Source organism: Hyla sarda, chromosome 5, assembly GCF_029499605.1.
Source record: "Hyla sarda isolate aHylSar1 chromosome 5, aHylSar1.hap1, whole genome shotgun sequence".
Lineage (NCBI taxonomy): Eukaryota > Metazoa > Chordata > Amphibia > Anura > Hylidae > Hyla > Hyla sarda.
The window spans coordinates 34,011,785-34,028,520 of NC_079193.1; the positions used below are offsets into that span (position 1 = coordinate 34,011,785).

Sequence of the window (16,736 nt, forward strand, 5' to 3'; positions counted from 1 at the left end):
ACAAAGACTCTCTTTTCATTATTAAAAAAAAAAAATCAATGGCAACCAAACTTTATTTAAACTTTCACAATCAAAACTAACTAACATTAATGAACCTTTTAATCATTAATTTTATATAGATATGGTTTTTTTTTACTTTTTGTGTCCACTTTTTCTTTGACAAAAAAAAGCTGCATCATTTTATATGCCTTGATGGTTGTTAATTTGGCTGTTTCATGCAGTAAACTCTGCACAGACCCCCCGTTGTCTAGAAGCAGCTTGTCACTGCAAATCAGCTTAGTGAACCAATTAATAAATTCCTTCAAAACACATTGCAGTCATTCTACTTAGCAGGCTTGTTTGTATTACCTTTTAAAGTCTTCATACCGCACTGCTAGCACTGGGATTCTATATGCTGTGGATGTTTAATTTCCAACATAGGAGTCATCATGTGGAGGAAGCATCCTTTCTGCATTATAGCATTTTTCTTCTTATTTTATCTACTCTACATGGAAGCACATGCTGAATCCCGCCATGAGGAAACCAACCAGACCTACAGCTCCAGAGGACTTCTGCAGACTCTTCACACTTTTTTGCCTGGGAATGAAACAGATCTTCGCAGGAACAGCTCAAAAGAGATTTTAACATTGTTGTTAGAGAAGGTGGAATGTCCAAGCAATTTAAATGGAAGACAGCAAAGTTGTGATCGGGTCAGTAAGTAAATCATGAAAGCTAGCGCGCCAAATGCTTTTATAGAAATATTGCTATTATTCAGTCTATAGTTTTCAACTTTACACTTTTAGATTCGAATTTAGATTTGTTTATTTTTTTACTTTTTTTATAAGGTTGGTGTTTTAGTAAAAATTTTATTAATTAATTATATTTTTTAATTATTTAGTTTTTTTAGTTAATTACATTTAATTTACTTAATTATGTCTGTTTATTTCTGCCAAATGAGAGTTTAAAAGAAATGAGTATTTTGTAATTGGGTAATTTCACACAATTTTATTTTATTTTTTATATAAACAGAAACACAGAGAGAGTATTAACTAAACTAAAATGTAATATACTTGCAGGACAAAATAGTTTCTATATAGTAGTAACTTTATTTAAAAGTAAGTATGTTGGCACAAATGATTAGTATTCCATCAGCATTCTTTATGCCACACCATGGTTATTGTGTTAGCATACGTGCTCGGAATATTTTATCTTCAGTTCAGCAACACTGAACATCTAAAGAACTTGAGTTAAACCTAGTTTAGAGAGAAAACTTAAGCTTTTGAATTACAAAGCAAATCATTTTGGGAGAACATTGTTTGTTCAAGAACTTTTTTGCATGGCATAAAAATAAGTATGGCATCCATTTAAAAAGAAAAAAGAAGAAGCTCTAAATTGTCTTTATGAATTTATTTGGTTTTGTAAAATTTGATATATTATATTATATATTATTACTGTTTAAAAGGGGAAAGTATTTACAATAATATTAATAATTATTACAACCAACATTACTGATCAATCATTTCTTATGTAAAAACTTACTCAATAATCGTTCCTTTTATAGTACTTGTTGTATTCCAACCTTAACTACAGAATATAATACATTTTAAAACTTACTAAGGATTTACAGACTATTACTCAAAGTCATAGATAGTGGGGAAAGTCTATATAAATATATCTATTGTTATTGTAACAAAAGGTCAGATAATTTGAGGGAATTTTAGCCATTTTTTGGAACTTCTGAAATAGAAAAGCTCATGAATATGCTAATTCTTCTCATTGTTGAAATTGTTGAAACAAAAGAAAAGGGAAAACACTGTTATTATCTATCTACCTATGAGGCAATAATCAACTAAAGAGTTTACTTTACTTCTTTGCCAAATAAGTGGGCTCATGGAGCATACCCATAGCATTTTTAAAGGAACAAAGTACATTGTGTTACTTCTAGTGCTCGTCCTGTGGGATGGATGGTGTCTGACACAGGGATTAAAAGAACTCCAAACATATAATTCCTCTTGTATGGCCATCAAAGTAAAAAAAAAAAAAATTGGAGGGAATTTATTAAGACTGACATCATAGACAACAGTCTCAAGTTAAAGAAGGCTGGCTTCAGAAGCACCAGATTTATTAAGATTATCTCACATACAGTCTGGCTTAGATATCTACACCAGCTCCAAGCTGAAGTAGATTTCTGACAGATCTTGTAATAAATCATGACAAATCTGTCGATTCACTGAGGCAATGCCCCTCCCTCTAAGCCCCACCCCCTTTTCCCTAAAATTGCAGAATGGCTGAAAGTCTCACATTTTTGCCCAATATAAAAATACAGCCTCGATAAATTTCCCCTTAGGTCTTGAGGAAACTGGGTCACTGAGACAACACTCTTCCTTTAAAACCCCACACTCCTTTTCCTAAAAGTAGTATAGGTCATGCAAAATGACAAACAAAAAGTCACACATTTTACAGCCTTGATAAATTCCCCCACTTAGATCTTCTTTATAGTAATATGTTAATAAAGCTTAATCATTGTATAATGAAATGTTATAACATTTTCTAATATATTGTGTGTTTCATCAAGAAGTTTAAAAATAGGCTAAATTTACATCTAGTCTTGGAAATCCTCTGTGAGCGAAAAAAAACAGCATGGACTTCAGTCTAATGGCAAACCCAGGGAGCCTGTATGATGGAATATTTAGTCCTTATGTTTTGCATTTATAAGTCATAGAAGTAATATTTTGATGAGAGAAGGTTTGATATCAGCAAGAAAACATGTATATATTAGCAACTCATAGAAAAATTCCTAGACCAGTAGTTGTCGAGTAGTAGACTGTAATCTACAGGTAGACCTTGGAGAGAACCAGTCTCAACCACTGCTAGTTTGTGTTCCACCCATTGGATGGTCAATATATACTCTAGTTTAAAACACGAGGAAAAAAAACACGGTCATCATGTATGAAGAAGGTATAGCTATGTCGTACAACTACCTAGGCCACTGATTAGCTTGCTTAGGATTTACAGTTCAAGTATTGGAAAAGCTTGGCTACTCTTGACCAATAGTTGATACATTGTAACAACAGATGTTCAAAATTACTACTGTTAGGTCTTTAAATCCAAAAAAGGATGTTTCCTTTCATTAGTATGAAAAAACTTTAAAACACTTTAAAACGATTACAACAATTAGGAAAGAAACCCAAATGATATTATAGTAAAAAAGAAAAAATAATTTTGTACAATTTTTCAATAAATAATGGTAATGATTATTTACATGAGACAAAAAAAAACTTTCAAGCACAGATATATCATACAAACCATTAAAGGGGTTCTCCAATTTCAGATATTAATGGTTTATCCCTTCTCTTTAAGTTAGTGTTTTACTGCAACCTGGAGTCTAAAAAACTAACAGGAGTATGCAAAGCTCTTTTTCCATTTGGAGAGATCTCTGGCTTGGAATACATTCCCAGACAGTTTTCAAGGCTCCTGGTTGGAGTGAAACACTAATTGAAGGGACAGTCTCCTGAAAAGGTGGTGTGTGAACTGATTTGCATATCCTTTCTTCCCAGAAAGTCTCCACACATTATGATGACACTCTCCTTAAAGAGAAACATTGCTCCTTTAGTCTATGATGATAAGCCTCTTTCTATCTAACATACACCCTGCTCTGTATTGATGAATGGCAAAACCCTCGAAACATCTATCTACAGATGGGTATTCTCTCATTCTGAAGAGCTCTTTTGCTTAACACATTCCCAGTTAGTTTCCAAGACTCCTGGTTGGAGTAAAACACTGACTTGAAGGAAAAGCCTAAGAAAAGGTGGTGTCAATGGCCTGTAGGTCTCTACACATCTTTATGGCACTCCCCTTAAGGAAAAACATTACTCTTTTAATCCCACAAGCACAGGATGCACACACTGATCTGTATTATAAAGACCTTAGTCATTGGAAAGAAGTCAACTAAGCAAAATTTTTCTTGAAAAAAAACGTTTCTTTTTTTTAGGTAAGCATATTGTTACATATTTAGTACGGTTGACAAAGACATATGGCCATCAAGCGCAACCATGGAATTGAAAAGAAAGGGTAGGGTTGGATGAAGGGGAAGGTTTGTTGTTTTATGTTTTAGTTGATATATAAAAAAAAGTTTTGGCCTGGAATACCCCTTTAATGCTATTTTGTACTAAGAATGTATCTACCCTTGTTTTGAAGCTTTCAAGTGTTCCTGCTGTGACCAGTTCCTGAGGTAGATTGTTCAATAAAGTCACACTACTTATGGTAAAGAAGGCTTGTTGTCACCCCTTGAGACTAAACATTTTCTTTTTTAGATGGAGGTAGTGACTCCTGGTCCTTTGAGGGTGTTTAACCTGGAACAGTTTTTCCCCATATTTTTTGTATAGGCCATATATGCACATGTATACATTGATAATATCCCCCCTTAAACATCTCTTATCAAGACAAAAAAAATAAAAAATTCTTCTATTCTTTTCTCATAGCTAAGATGTTCCATGCCCCTTATTAGATTGGTCACGCTTCTCTGCACCCTTTCCAGTTCCACAATGTCCCTTTTATGAACTGATGACCAAAACTGAACATTCCAGGTGAGGCCGTACCAATGCTTTATAAAGGGGTAGTATTATATCCATGCCTCTTTTGATACATGACAATATTCTGCTGGCCATAGAAGTGGCTGCCTGACATTGCATGCTATTCTACAGTCTATGATCTACAAGTAGTTTTTAAAACCCAGATACATATCTTTAGATTTATCCACATTGAACCTCATTTGCCAATAGGATGCCCAGACAGTCAATCCAAGTCATCTTGTAACTTATGCACATCCTCTATAGACTGCGCCGTACTACAAAGCTTGGTGTCATCTGCAAAGATAGAAAAAGAGCTGTTAATCCCATCCTCTATATCAATAATGAAAAAAATTAAACAAGAATGGGCCCAATACTGAACCTTGGGGTACCCCACTAATAACCGGGAAACAATCAGAGTACGAATCACTGACCACCACTCCCTGGGTACAATTCATAAGCCTGTTTTCAATCTAATTACAAACCAAAATTTTCAAACTCAAAGACCGTGAGGGACAGTATCAAAAGCTTTTGCAAAATCCAAAACCACTATGGGGGGTATTTATGAAGCATTTTACCCTTGTTTTCTTGGGTATAATTGTCACAATATTTTGGCGCAGTGTGTTTATTGCGACTTTTCAGATACGCATATACCTGTGTTTGGCTGTGATCAGGTTTTTGCAGTGGTCAGGAATTTATAAAAATGCGACTTTTTAAAACGGCACAAAATTTGGCGCAAACCCTTTAAAATGTGCAAATCACCTCCATAAAATACTGGCATAGAAAATATGCATTACAAAAATTTGTTGAAATTACTCATTAATATAAGCAGATCACCTTGTTATTTGAAAAAAATAAATATATATATATATATATATATATATATATATATATATATATGTATATATATATATATATATATATATATATATATATATATATATATATATATAACTTTGAAAATTTAAAACCACTTTTCAATATGGTTAGGATGGAAATGCCTAATAGTCTGGATATTTGGTGCAATTAAGTTTACAAGCCATAGTTGTTAACATGGTTATCCAAATTATTACTTTAAAATTGTTTTTTATGGATGCAAATTAGATACCTTTTGTAATATGTTTGTTTCACAATTTTCTAGTAGTTTATCAAGAAAATAGCTAATCAGAATCCCACCACTAGGGGTCCTCATACGTACTGGGACACTAACTAGTCGTGTAGCAGATTTGGGCTTGTCCATGAGTCATGGACAAGAGATGATTCATGGACAAGGCTGCATGAGCAGTTGCACTGATCACATCCTACCACCACAAGGTAGGGACACGCCCCCTTCCCCTCATTGGATTTATAACCCTGTGAGCTAATGAAAAGATGTAAAATGAAATGTAAAATAAAGTACATTCACAATGAAGCTGCTAAACTTCCTTGCAGTAACACACAAGGAATCACCTCTGAAAAAGCTTCCTTGAACCATCACCTGAAAAATTCACACATATGGCATATGTCATTTCTGAAATTGCACCAAATTTATAGCCCGATTTGCTCCTTTTTGCTAATTTGGTGCAGTGAGTTAAAAAACCATCCATGAAAAAAGAAGTAAAAAAACACATACCACCACATTATTCGGAAATACCCACCTTCATCTACAGCCATTCCTCTGTCAAGGCTTCTCAGACTTTTGGCTAAGATCAAGTGTAGTACCTTCCTGTTAGTTAGCGGTGTGGAAAACCACCAAGGCAGGATACAGGAACCACACAGAATGGTGCAGGTGTACCAGAGCCAGCTGTATCTTTTGGATCTCGCCTTAAAGGGGTACTCCGGTGCTTAAACATCTTATCCCCTATCCAAAGGATAGGGGATAAGATGCCTGATCGCGGGAGTCCCGCAGCTGGGGACCCCCGGGATCATGCACGCGGCACCCCGTTTGTAATCAGACCCGGAGCGTGTTCGCTCCAAGTCTGATTATGGTCGACCGCAGGACGGGCGGCGTGTGACGTCACGCCTGCGCCCCCGTGTGACATCACGCTCCGCCCCTCAATGCAAGCCTACGGGAGGGGGCGTGATAGCTATCACGCCCCCTCCCGTAGGCTTGCATTGAGGGGCGGAGCGTGATGTCACATGGGGGCGGAGGCGTGACATCACACGCCGCCCGCCCTGCGGTCGACCATAATCAGACTTGGAGCGAACACGCTCCGGGTCTGATTACAAACGGGGTGCCGCGTGCATGATCCCGGGGGTCCCCAGCTGCGGGACTCCCGCAATCAGGCATCTTATCCCCTATCCTTTGGATAGGGGATAAGATGTTTAAGCACCGGAGTACCCCTTTAAGGTTTGGTTAGAGCAAAGGCCGAGGTGCAAAAGTGCCCTGGGTGACTCTAATTGTGACCCCATGGTGCCGAAACACACTTGGGAGTAGCAACCCCACTTGACAGATGGCACGCAGCCCGCACTTCATCTCTCACTCTTCTGAGCACTTACCTCTAGCATTCCAGCCTTTTGGCTCTTGATCTGCAGAGGAATTTTCATAGATCCGGCCGGATGTGTGGGCAGTATCACACTGTGCACATCCACTTATTTATTTTATATGTTTTTTGTCACTGTGCTCACAATTGTGTTCTTTTTATGTACACTGGGATTTGGTCAGGGTGCGGTATCCCTTCTGGGTGTCCCTCCTAGAGGAGGTGTGTATGGCCATCAGGTTCCTCACCTCCCTACCATGCCCGGTGGCATTCCTGCTTCGGCAGGAATGCCGAACAGGTTTTACTGGTTCTTTGATGGCAACTTGGTTAACGTCTAGTTGTTTGACAGGGAATCACTTATAATACTAGGGAATCACTTATAATACTAGTATTCCTGTATGTAGTCCATAATGAGTCCTTCAAAAAAATTCCCACAATGCATATTAAGCTTATTGGTCTATAATTACCTGGGGAAGACCAAGAGCCATTTTTGAAGATTGGTACCACATTGGCCTTATGCCAGTCCCTCAGTACAATACCAGACATTAGAGAATCTCTAAATATAATGGACAAGGGTACAGAAACTTAGTTCTCTAAGAACTCTTGGGTGTAATCCAATCTGGTCCTAGAGATTTGCTTACATTTACTTTTACTTACTTTGGATCATATCTACAGTAAGCCAGTTCAAGTACATTACATAATATGCTACCAGCACCGGCCAGGCCTACGTCAGCTCCTCCCTCTTCCTTCATATATACAGAACTAAAGAACCCATTCAGTAGCTCTGCCTTCTCTTGATCGCCAGTGTGGAAGACATCCTTTGGATAGGGAATAAGATGCATGCCGCTGGGACCCCCTGCGATCTCCATGCAGCACCCCCATTCTATGCGGAGCTGCGTCTCCAGTCTCGGAAAGCTCTTTGTTTCTGGGACTGGAGAAGTGAAGTAAAAAAAATCACAGAAAAAAGGCTGGTTACTGGTTACTGATACAAGAGAAGGCTAGAAACCTATTTCCATTATGATGAAGATCACCCACAATGCTATATAAGGGGAGCATGCACAGGTGCAAAATAGTGATGAACAACCAATCCCATGCCTCCTATTCATGAGGTGGGGGGGGTTGCTTAGTGTTATAGTTGCACACAGATAAGGCAATATACAGGGTGCCAGTACCATGATAATGTGTAGTGCACCATGCTGGCTTACAACGGTGATGCCCATACTATTCAATCAGGCGGGCTGCCCAGCATCTTTCATGTGCACCCCACAAATGCACTGACAACCCAGGCTCCCCCAGCATCACAAGGCCAGACCACATCTCAAAACTAAATAAATATATATATATATATATATATAAGGGAATATGCAATGCAGCTCTCACACCACCTTCTCAGCTAGCATGCCCTAGAATCAGCTTTAGCTCCAAATACTGGGTCTCAAAAACTGATTAGGTTTTAGGCCAAGCCAGAAATTTCCCCAAAAGGGAAGAAGACCCATCTACAGACAGCTGTTCATTCAGTCATTACAAGTCATACAATAAATTACAATCACACAAAGCATGACAGTACGATACACAGCAAAGGTTCCCTAAGCTACACATTACACGGCATGTTACTCTAACACTCCACTCAATCCTGTAAGAGAAAAGCACAAGAAATCGAAAAAACCAAACAATACAATTTGTGATCGGGGTAGGGGCGTGGGCTATGGGTCGGGGCTGGGGGCATGGGGGAGTGGGCAACTGTGTGGGGGTAGGGCGGGGGGGGCGGATCACAGGGCCAGACTAATGGGCTACATCTTCAGGGGGACATGGGGGAAGGAAAGGAGTCTTCACTCATCTTCTTCATCGATGGCCAGACTGTCCAAGATGGAATAGTCTTTGAGCAGGCTCCTGATAAACCTGCGGCAGTCCCTAATGAACTCCTGGGTGGGGCACCGCTTCCGGTGTACAGAGATTCAAAAAGGCCATTAGCACTCCACGGGCTAAAGCTGATTCGAGGGCATGCTACCTGAGAAGGTGGTGTGAGAGCTGCTTTGCATATTCTGACTAAATATTCATATGATAAACATGAGGTATTAGTTGATATTTTGGCCAGAATTCGCAAGCTCGCAACCCACGTCCCAAGTCACTACACTAACAATTTTGAAGAAAAACACAAAAAAAGGCCATCATGCGGGGGGGGGTATATATATATATATATATATATATATATATATATATATATATATATAGACCATCTTCCTGTTTACAGCATTGCATCCATCATTTCTCTTTTAACCTGGTGTTATTCTATCCCTCAGTCTTCACTCATGACACCCAATTTTTACTCCAGACAAAGACCAACATGATTAGTCAAAGTCTTTTTAAATCTACAAAGTCTGCAAAGACCTATTAAGATAAACAAACAGATAAACACATTTTTCAGAAATTTCATGCATCTAATTAGATTTCTTTTTGTCATGGTTTTTAAATTTAGAAACAACTTTTTCGGTTAAGAAAAATCTATTTGTTTTCTGTAGTTTGGTAATTGAATTAGATATAACATTACACATTTATGTTTTTTATTCATTATATTACATATGCTGGAAACAGATTACATTGTCATATTTTTCTTCTCACATTTCCGAAGTGGCATAATGCGACATCTGTGGATTTTATGATTTCATGCTGCAGTGGGAGGATATGTTTAGAAAATGGATTCTGTATAGGTCACATTTCCCCATATTTAGAGGAAATATGTTCAAATAACTGTCTCCTGTTTTGATTTTTAACAATTCATTAAATTAGCTACAAAATTCATGTGGGATTTTTGTCCTAAAAAACAAAACAGGTGCCTTTTTTCAAAAATATTTTGAATTTTTAACAGTTTAGTTTTAAAACAAATTGGCCCACACAAGGGGTCTTAACCCCTTAAGGACGCAGGACGTAAATGTACGTCCTGGTGAGGTGGTACTTAACGCACCAGGACGTACATTTACATCCTATGCATAACCGCGGGCATCGGAGCGATGCCCGTGTCATGTGCGGCTGATCCCGGCTGCTGATCGCAGCCAGGGACCCGCCGGCAATGGCCGACGCCCGCGATCTCACGGGCGTCCGCCATTAACCCCTCACATGCCGGGATCAATACAGATCCCGGCATCTGCGGCAGTTCGCGATTTGAATGAATGATCGGATCGCCCGCAGCGCTGCTGCGGGGATCCGATCATTCATAACGCCGCACGGAGGTCCCCTCTCCTTCCTCCTTGCGGCTCCCGGCGTCTCCTGCTCTGGTCTGTGATCGAGCAGACCAGAGCAGAAGATGACCGATAATACTGATCTGTTCTATGTCCTATACATAGAACAGATCAGTATTAGCAATCATGGTATTGCTATGAATAGTCCCCTATGGGGACTATTCAAGTGTAAAAAAAAATGTAAAAAAATGTAAAAGTAAAAAAAAGTGAAAAATCCCCTCCCCCAATAAAAAAGTAAAACGTCCGTTTTTTCCTATTTTACCCCCAAAAAGCGTAAAAAACATTTTTTATAGACATATTTGGTATCGCCACGTGCGTAAATGTCCGAACTATTAAAATAAAATGTTAATGATCCCGTACGGTGAACGGCGTGAACAAAAAAAAAAATAAAAGTCCAAAATTCCTACTTTTGTAATGCATTTTATTAAAAAAAAAATTATAAAAAATTAATTAAAAGTTTTTCATATGCAAATGTGGTATCAAAAAAAGTACAGATCATGGCGCAAAAAATGAGCCCCCATACCGCCGCTTATACGGAAAAATAAAAAAGTTAGAGGTCATCAAAATAAAGGGATTATAAACGTACTAATTTGGTTAAAAAGTTTTGGATTTTTTTTAAGCGCAACAATAATAGAAAAGTATGTAATAATGGGTATCATTTTAATCGTATTGACCCTCAGAATAAAGAACACACATCATTTTTACCATAAATTGTACGGCGTGAAAACGAAACCTTTCAAAATTAGCAAAATTGCGTTTTTCGTTTTAATTTCCCCACAAAAATAGTGTTTTTTGGTTGCGCCATACATTTTATGATATAATGAGTGATGTCGTTACAAAGGACAACTGGTCGCGCAAAAAACAAGCCCTCATACTAGTCTGTGGATGAAAATTTAAAAGAGTTATGATTTTTAGAAGGCGAGGAGGAAAAAATGAAAACGTAAAAATTAAATTGTCTGAGTCCTTAAGGCCAAAATGGGCTGAGTCCTTAAGAGGTTAAAGGGGTTATCCAGGAAAAAACTTTTTTTTATATATATCAACTGGCTCCAGAAAGTTAAACAGATTTGTAAATTACTTCTATTAAAAAATCTTAATCCTTTCAGTACTTATGAGCTTCTGAAGTTGAGTTGTTCTTTTCTGTCTAAGTGCTCTCTGATGACACGTGTCTCGGGAAATGCCCAGTTTAGAAGCAAATCCCCATAGCAAACCTCTTCTAAACTGGGCGTTTCCCGAGACACGTGTCATCAGAGATTACTTAGACAGAAAAGAACAACCTTAACTTCAGAAGCTCATAAGTACTGAAAGGATTAAGATTTTTTAATAGAAGTAATTTACAGATCTAATGTGCAAGGAGAAGGTGAAAAAGTCGGCAGACTCACCAAGGCTTCTTTTTTCAGGGTTGCTTCTTTATTAAATACTCACATACAAAACTTTGTGCGAAAGGGGAGAGAGGATCACATGGAGGGGGGTATTCACTGTCTGGCGACAGAATCTGTTTCACTCGGTAATCGAGCTTCTTCTGGCCATGATTGTTAGGAACACTGTGCTGCTTCTTATACAGGTGGGTACTCAGGTTCAATCACTTAGAACCTCCCATCTGTCTTGACGAAAGACTTCAAGGCGTTGGCTTTTAATCCAGCCCTATAACGCCTTTACTATGTAAACGTCATAAGAATCCAGCGTATAATAATATCAATGGAAGGGATGGGGGAAAAAGTGCATTAAAAACAAAGTACATTAAAAACAAGGTGCATAATCTATCTTATCATTCAGGCCTATAGGGCCTGTTGCTGATGTACGAATTATCCAGTGAGTTTCTCGCTGCAACAGTAAGCGATCTGTATCTATCCCCGGTCTGGGTTTAACTCTCTCCACGCCGGAGAAAGTTAATACATCAGACTTCCCTCCGTGAACTTCCACCATATGGGATATAAAACGAGGAGCTCCTTTTAGTGTGCGAAGCGAATACATATGTTCCCTTATTCTCGCACAGAGCTGACGAATCGTTTTCCCAATATAGTGGTAGCCACAGGGGCAGAACATAACATAGACTACATATTTTGTTCGACAAGTTATTAGATCTGTAACAGTGTGTGTTATGGATCCCATGCGCATCGTTTTCAACTCAGCATTATATTTACAAAAATTACATGTTCTACAAGCGTAGTTCCCCTTTGGTGTCAATTGTTCTAGCCACTGTGTCTCTTTCTTAGGAGGCATCATTCTACTTTTTTGTAGTATATCTCCTAACGATTTATTCTTTCTATATGAGATAAGCGGTTTACGACTAGCTACTTCTTTCAGATCTGGGTCTCCTTCTATTATATGCCAGTTACGTCTGACTGCCTGTTCTATGACTTCATTGAGTGGTGAATTTTGAAAGGTGAATGCAAAGCGTTTTTTAGTGGGTACTGATTCTTTTTCTTTTTTGGTGTTCAGAAGGGATTTTTCTCTGGCACTTATCTGCTCGTTTGCGACCTTCTTTTATTAAGGTCCTCGGATAGGACCGTTCCAACAGGCGCTTTTCTAGATCATCTGCCTGTTCCCCATAAATCTCATCCGATTCATTGTTTCTTCGTAATCTCACAAATTGTCCGTAAGGGACACCCCTCTTCACTGAGTCTGGGTGAGAACTACCATAGTGAAGAAGGGTGTTCCTTGAAATAGGTTTTCTATAGCCTTCGCTGGTGAGCCTCTTTCCATGAACCCTAAGTTTTAGGTCTAGGAACTCTAATGATGTTCCCCCATATTGCGAGGTGAAGGACATATTCACAGAGTTAGTTGTGTTTAGATATGTGACAAAGTCATGAAATTGTACCTCTGAACCTGACCATGCTATAAGAATGTCATCCACATATCGCATGTATAATTTGAGGTTTAGTTTTTTTTCCCACAGAATGTACATTAATGGAAAAGAAATGTATTGAAATGTTAGCCTATGATTTTGAAGACCCTGCGAACAGAGCCCAGCCTGGGCACTGTCGGAGTGCCTTCACCAAGGGTAAAAAGTCCAAATTTAACCCCCCGATACCCCCGGGAGGACAACTGGATTTATTTCAGAATTCAGTATTACAAGACGTCAGGTCTATATTGTACAGAGAAACCCCTGTCAATTTGTCAACTGCAGAACAAATAGCTCTCAACGCTCTAAAAAAGAGAGAAGACCTAGTTATTATTAGGGCTGATAAAGGAGGGAGTGTCGTATTAATGTATAAGACCATGTATACACTAGAAGCCGAAAGGCAATTGAGTGGTAGGTCTACTTACACCCCCCTTAAAACGGACCCAACACCAAAAATTTTAAAAGGTCTTACTACACTTTTACACAAATTTGTAGAGCAAGGGATGCTATCAAAAAAGAATGCAGAACGATTAATACCTGATTCACCTAAACCGGCAACATGGTACCATCTTCCAAAAGTACATAAAGAGCAGACCCCACCCCCGGGACGTCCGATAGTCTCGGGAATGGGGTCTGTAACCGAATATTTATCCCACTATCCAGAATGGTTACTATCTCCACTTCTTCCATCTATACCAGCTTACATTAAGGACACTCTCCATCTTTTACAGAATATTCAAACAATGACTTGGGAACCGGGTTGGAGCTTATGCTCCATTGATGTTGTTAGCTTATATACCCGCATCCCGTCGGAGGCGGGTATAGGAGCTATGAAAGACTTCCAAAGATGGTCGAATAAATCTAACGAATTTATTCTGTTCATAGAGGAAGCCCTTTCCTTCCTTCTATCGAACAGCACATTCAAGTTTGCTGATCAGTGGTACAAGCAGGACACCGGGACCCCGATGGGTACCCCGGTGTCCTGCACGTACGCAAACATATTTTTGGCCGTTTTGGAAAGCCAGATCGTCTATTCTTCCAATAATCCATATATCGCATGTATCAAATTATACATGCGATATGTGGATGACATTCTTATAGCATGGTCAGGTTCAGAGGTACAATTTCATGACTTTGTCACATATCTAAACACAACTAACTCTGTGAATATGTCCTTCACCTCGCAATATGGGGGAACATCATTAGAGTTCCTAGACCTAAAACTTAGGGTTCATGGAGAGAGGCTCACCAGCGAAGGCTATAGAAAACCTATTTCAAGGAACACCCTTCTTCACTATGGTAGTTCTCACCCAGACTCAGTGAAGAGGGGTGTCCCTTACGGACAATTTGTGAGATTACGAAGAAACAATGAATCGGATGAGATTTATGGGGAACAGGCAGATGATCTAGAAAAGCGCCTGTTGGAACGGTCCTATCCGAGGACCTTAATAAAAGAAGGTCGCAAACGAGCAGATAAGTGCCAGAGAAAAATCCCTTCTGAACACCAAAAAAGAAAAAGAATCAGTACCCACTAAAAAACGCTTTGCATTCACCTTTCAAAATTCACCACTCAATGAAGTCATAGAACAGGCAGTCAGACGTAACTGGCATATAATAGAAGGAGACCCAGATCTGAAAGAAGTAGCTAGTCGTAAACCGCTTATCTCATATAGAAAGAATAAATCGTTAGGAGATATACTACAAAAAAGTAGAATGATGCCTCCTAAGAAAGAGACACAGTGGCTAGAACAATTGACACCAAAGGGGAACTACGCCTGTAGAACATGTAATTTTTGTAAATATAATGCTGAGTTGAAAACGATGCGCATGGGATCCATAACACACACTGTTACAGATCTAATAACTTGTCGAACAAAATATGTAGTCTATGTTATGTTCTGCCCCTGTGGCTACCACTATATTGGGAAAACGATTCGTCAGCTCTGTGCGAGAATAAGGGAACATATGTATTCGCTTCGCACACTAAAAGGAGCTCCTCGTTTTATATCCCATATGGTGGAAGTTCACGGAGGGAAGTCTGATGTATTAACTTTCTCCAGCGTGGAGAGAGTTAAACCCAGACTGGGGATAGATACAGATCGCTTACTGTTGCAGCGAGAAACTCACTGGATAATTCGTACATCAGCAACAGGCCCTATAGGCCTGAATGATAAGATAGATTATGCACCTTGTTTTTAATGTACTTTGTTTTTAATGCACTTTTTCCCCCATCCCTTCCATTGATATTATTATACGCTGGATTCTTATGACGTTGACATAGTAAAGGCGTTATAGGGCTGGATTAAAAGCCAACGCCTTGAAGTCTTACGTCAAGACAGATGGGAGGTTCTAAGTGATTGAACCTGAGTACCCACCTGTATAAGAAGCAGCACAGTGTTCCTAACAATCATGGCCAGAAGAAGCTCGATTACCGAGTGAAACAGATTTTGTCGCCAGACAGTGAATACCCCCCTCCATGTGATCCTCTCTCCCCTTTCGCACAAAGTTTTGTATGTGAGTATTTAATAAAGAAGCAACCCTGAAAAAAGAAGCCTTGGTGAGTCTGCCGACTTTTTCACCTTCTCCTTGCACATTGTATTTGACTCGTCTCACAAGTCAGAGCACTACCTCAGCTTCGGGGATTACTCCTATTCATCCTAGATCCAGGTCCTTTTCGGTGGTCAGCAGCAGTGCCGGACATTGATATCTCTGTTTTTTGCCTAATTTACAGATCTGTTTAACTTTCTGGAGCCAGTTGAGATATAAAAAAAGTTTTTTCCTGGAATACCTCTTTAAGGTTGTTCTTTTCTGTCTAAGTAATCTCTGATGACACCTGTCTCGGGAACCGCCCAGTTTAGAAGAGGTTTGCTATGGGGATTTGCTTCTAAACTGGGCGTTTCCCGAGACACGTGTCATCAGAGAGCACTTAGACAGAAAAGAACAACCTTAACTTCAGAAGCTCATATGTATTGAAACGATTAAGATTTTTTAATAAAAGTAATTTACAGATCTGTTTAACTTTCAGGAGCCAGTTGATATATAAAAAAAAGTTTTTTCCTGGATAACCCCTTTAAGGCGCCATAATATTAATGGCCTATCCCTTAGATAGGGAGGGTCTATCTTAAAGGAGAACTCCAGAATAAAAAAATTGTCCTCCATACTGCCGGGGCCAAAAACGTCACACTGCCGCACAGCCTATCGACGGCCGAGTTGGGACTTCGCTGCGGCCGGTGATTGGCTGAGTGCAGTATGACTCGCCGACCACCGGAAACCAGAAAGAGGATCGCGGCGGAGACCGAAGTGGGTTACCGGAGGCACCGGGAGAGCAAAGGAAGGTATGTACATCTTTATTTTTTTTTACTGCCGGCAGTATGGAGGCCAATTTTTATATTCTGGAGTTCTCCTTTAAGGCATCCATACTGATCAGCTGTTTGTTTAATAGTCAACAAGGCATAGTAGTGTAATTTTGGTATATATATATATAATTTTGTAGCCTTATTCCAATGCTGTTTTTCCTTTGTAACTTTGCTCCTCTGTTCACACAATATATAGGATGGGGGGGAGATTATAATTGGTCCTTGGTCCTTTGTGGAGTTGAGGAAAATGTATTAAAAGTTTGCACCATGAGTGGTAAATTTCACACAAGTACACT

The 16,736-nt window shown here is 39.2% G+C and overlaps 1 protein-coding gene across 2 annotated transcripts in view; it reads left to right on the forward strand.

The window, feature by feature from the left end:
* Nucleotides 1–349: 349 nt before the first annotated feature.
* Nucleotides 350–16,736, forward strand: part of SLC39A12 (solute carrier family 39 member 12) — an 82,285-nt gene continuing 65,898 nt past the window's right edge. For both annotated transcript variants that reach the window (XM_056519208.1, XM_056519209.1), the window contains exon 1: nucleotides 350–689. In XM_056519208.1, coding sequence (XP_056375183.1) covers nucleotides 429–689 — 261 coding nt within the window. In that variant the 5' untranslated portion in view covers nucleotides 350–428. The remainder of the gene's footprint in view (nucleotides 690–16,736) is intronic.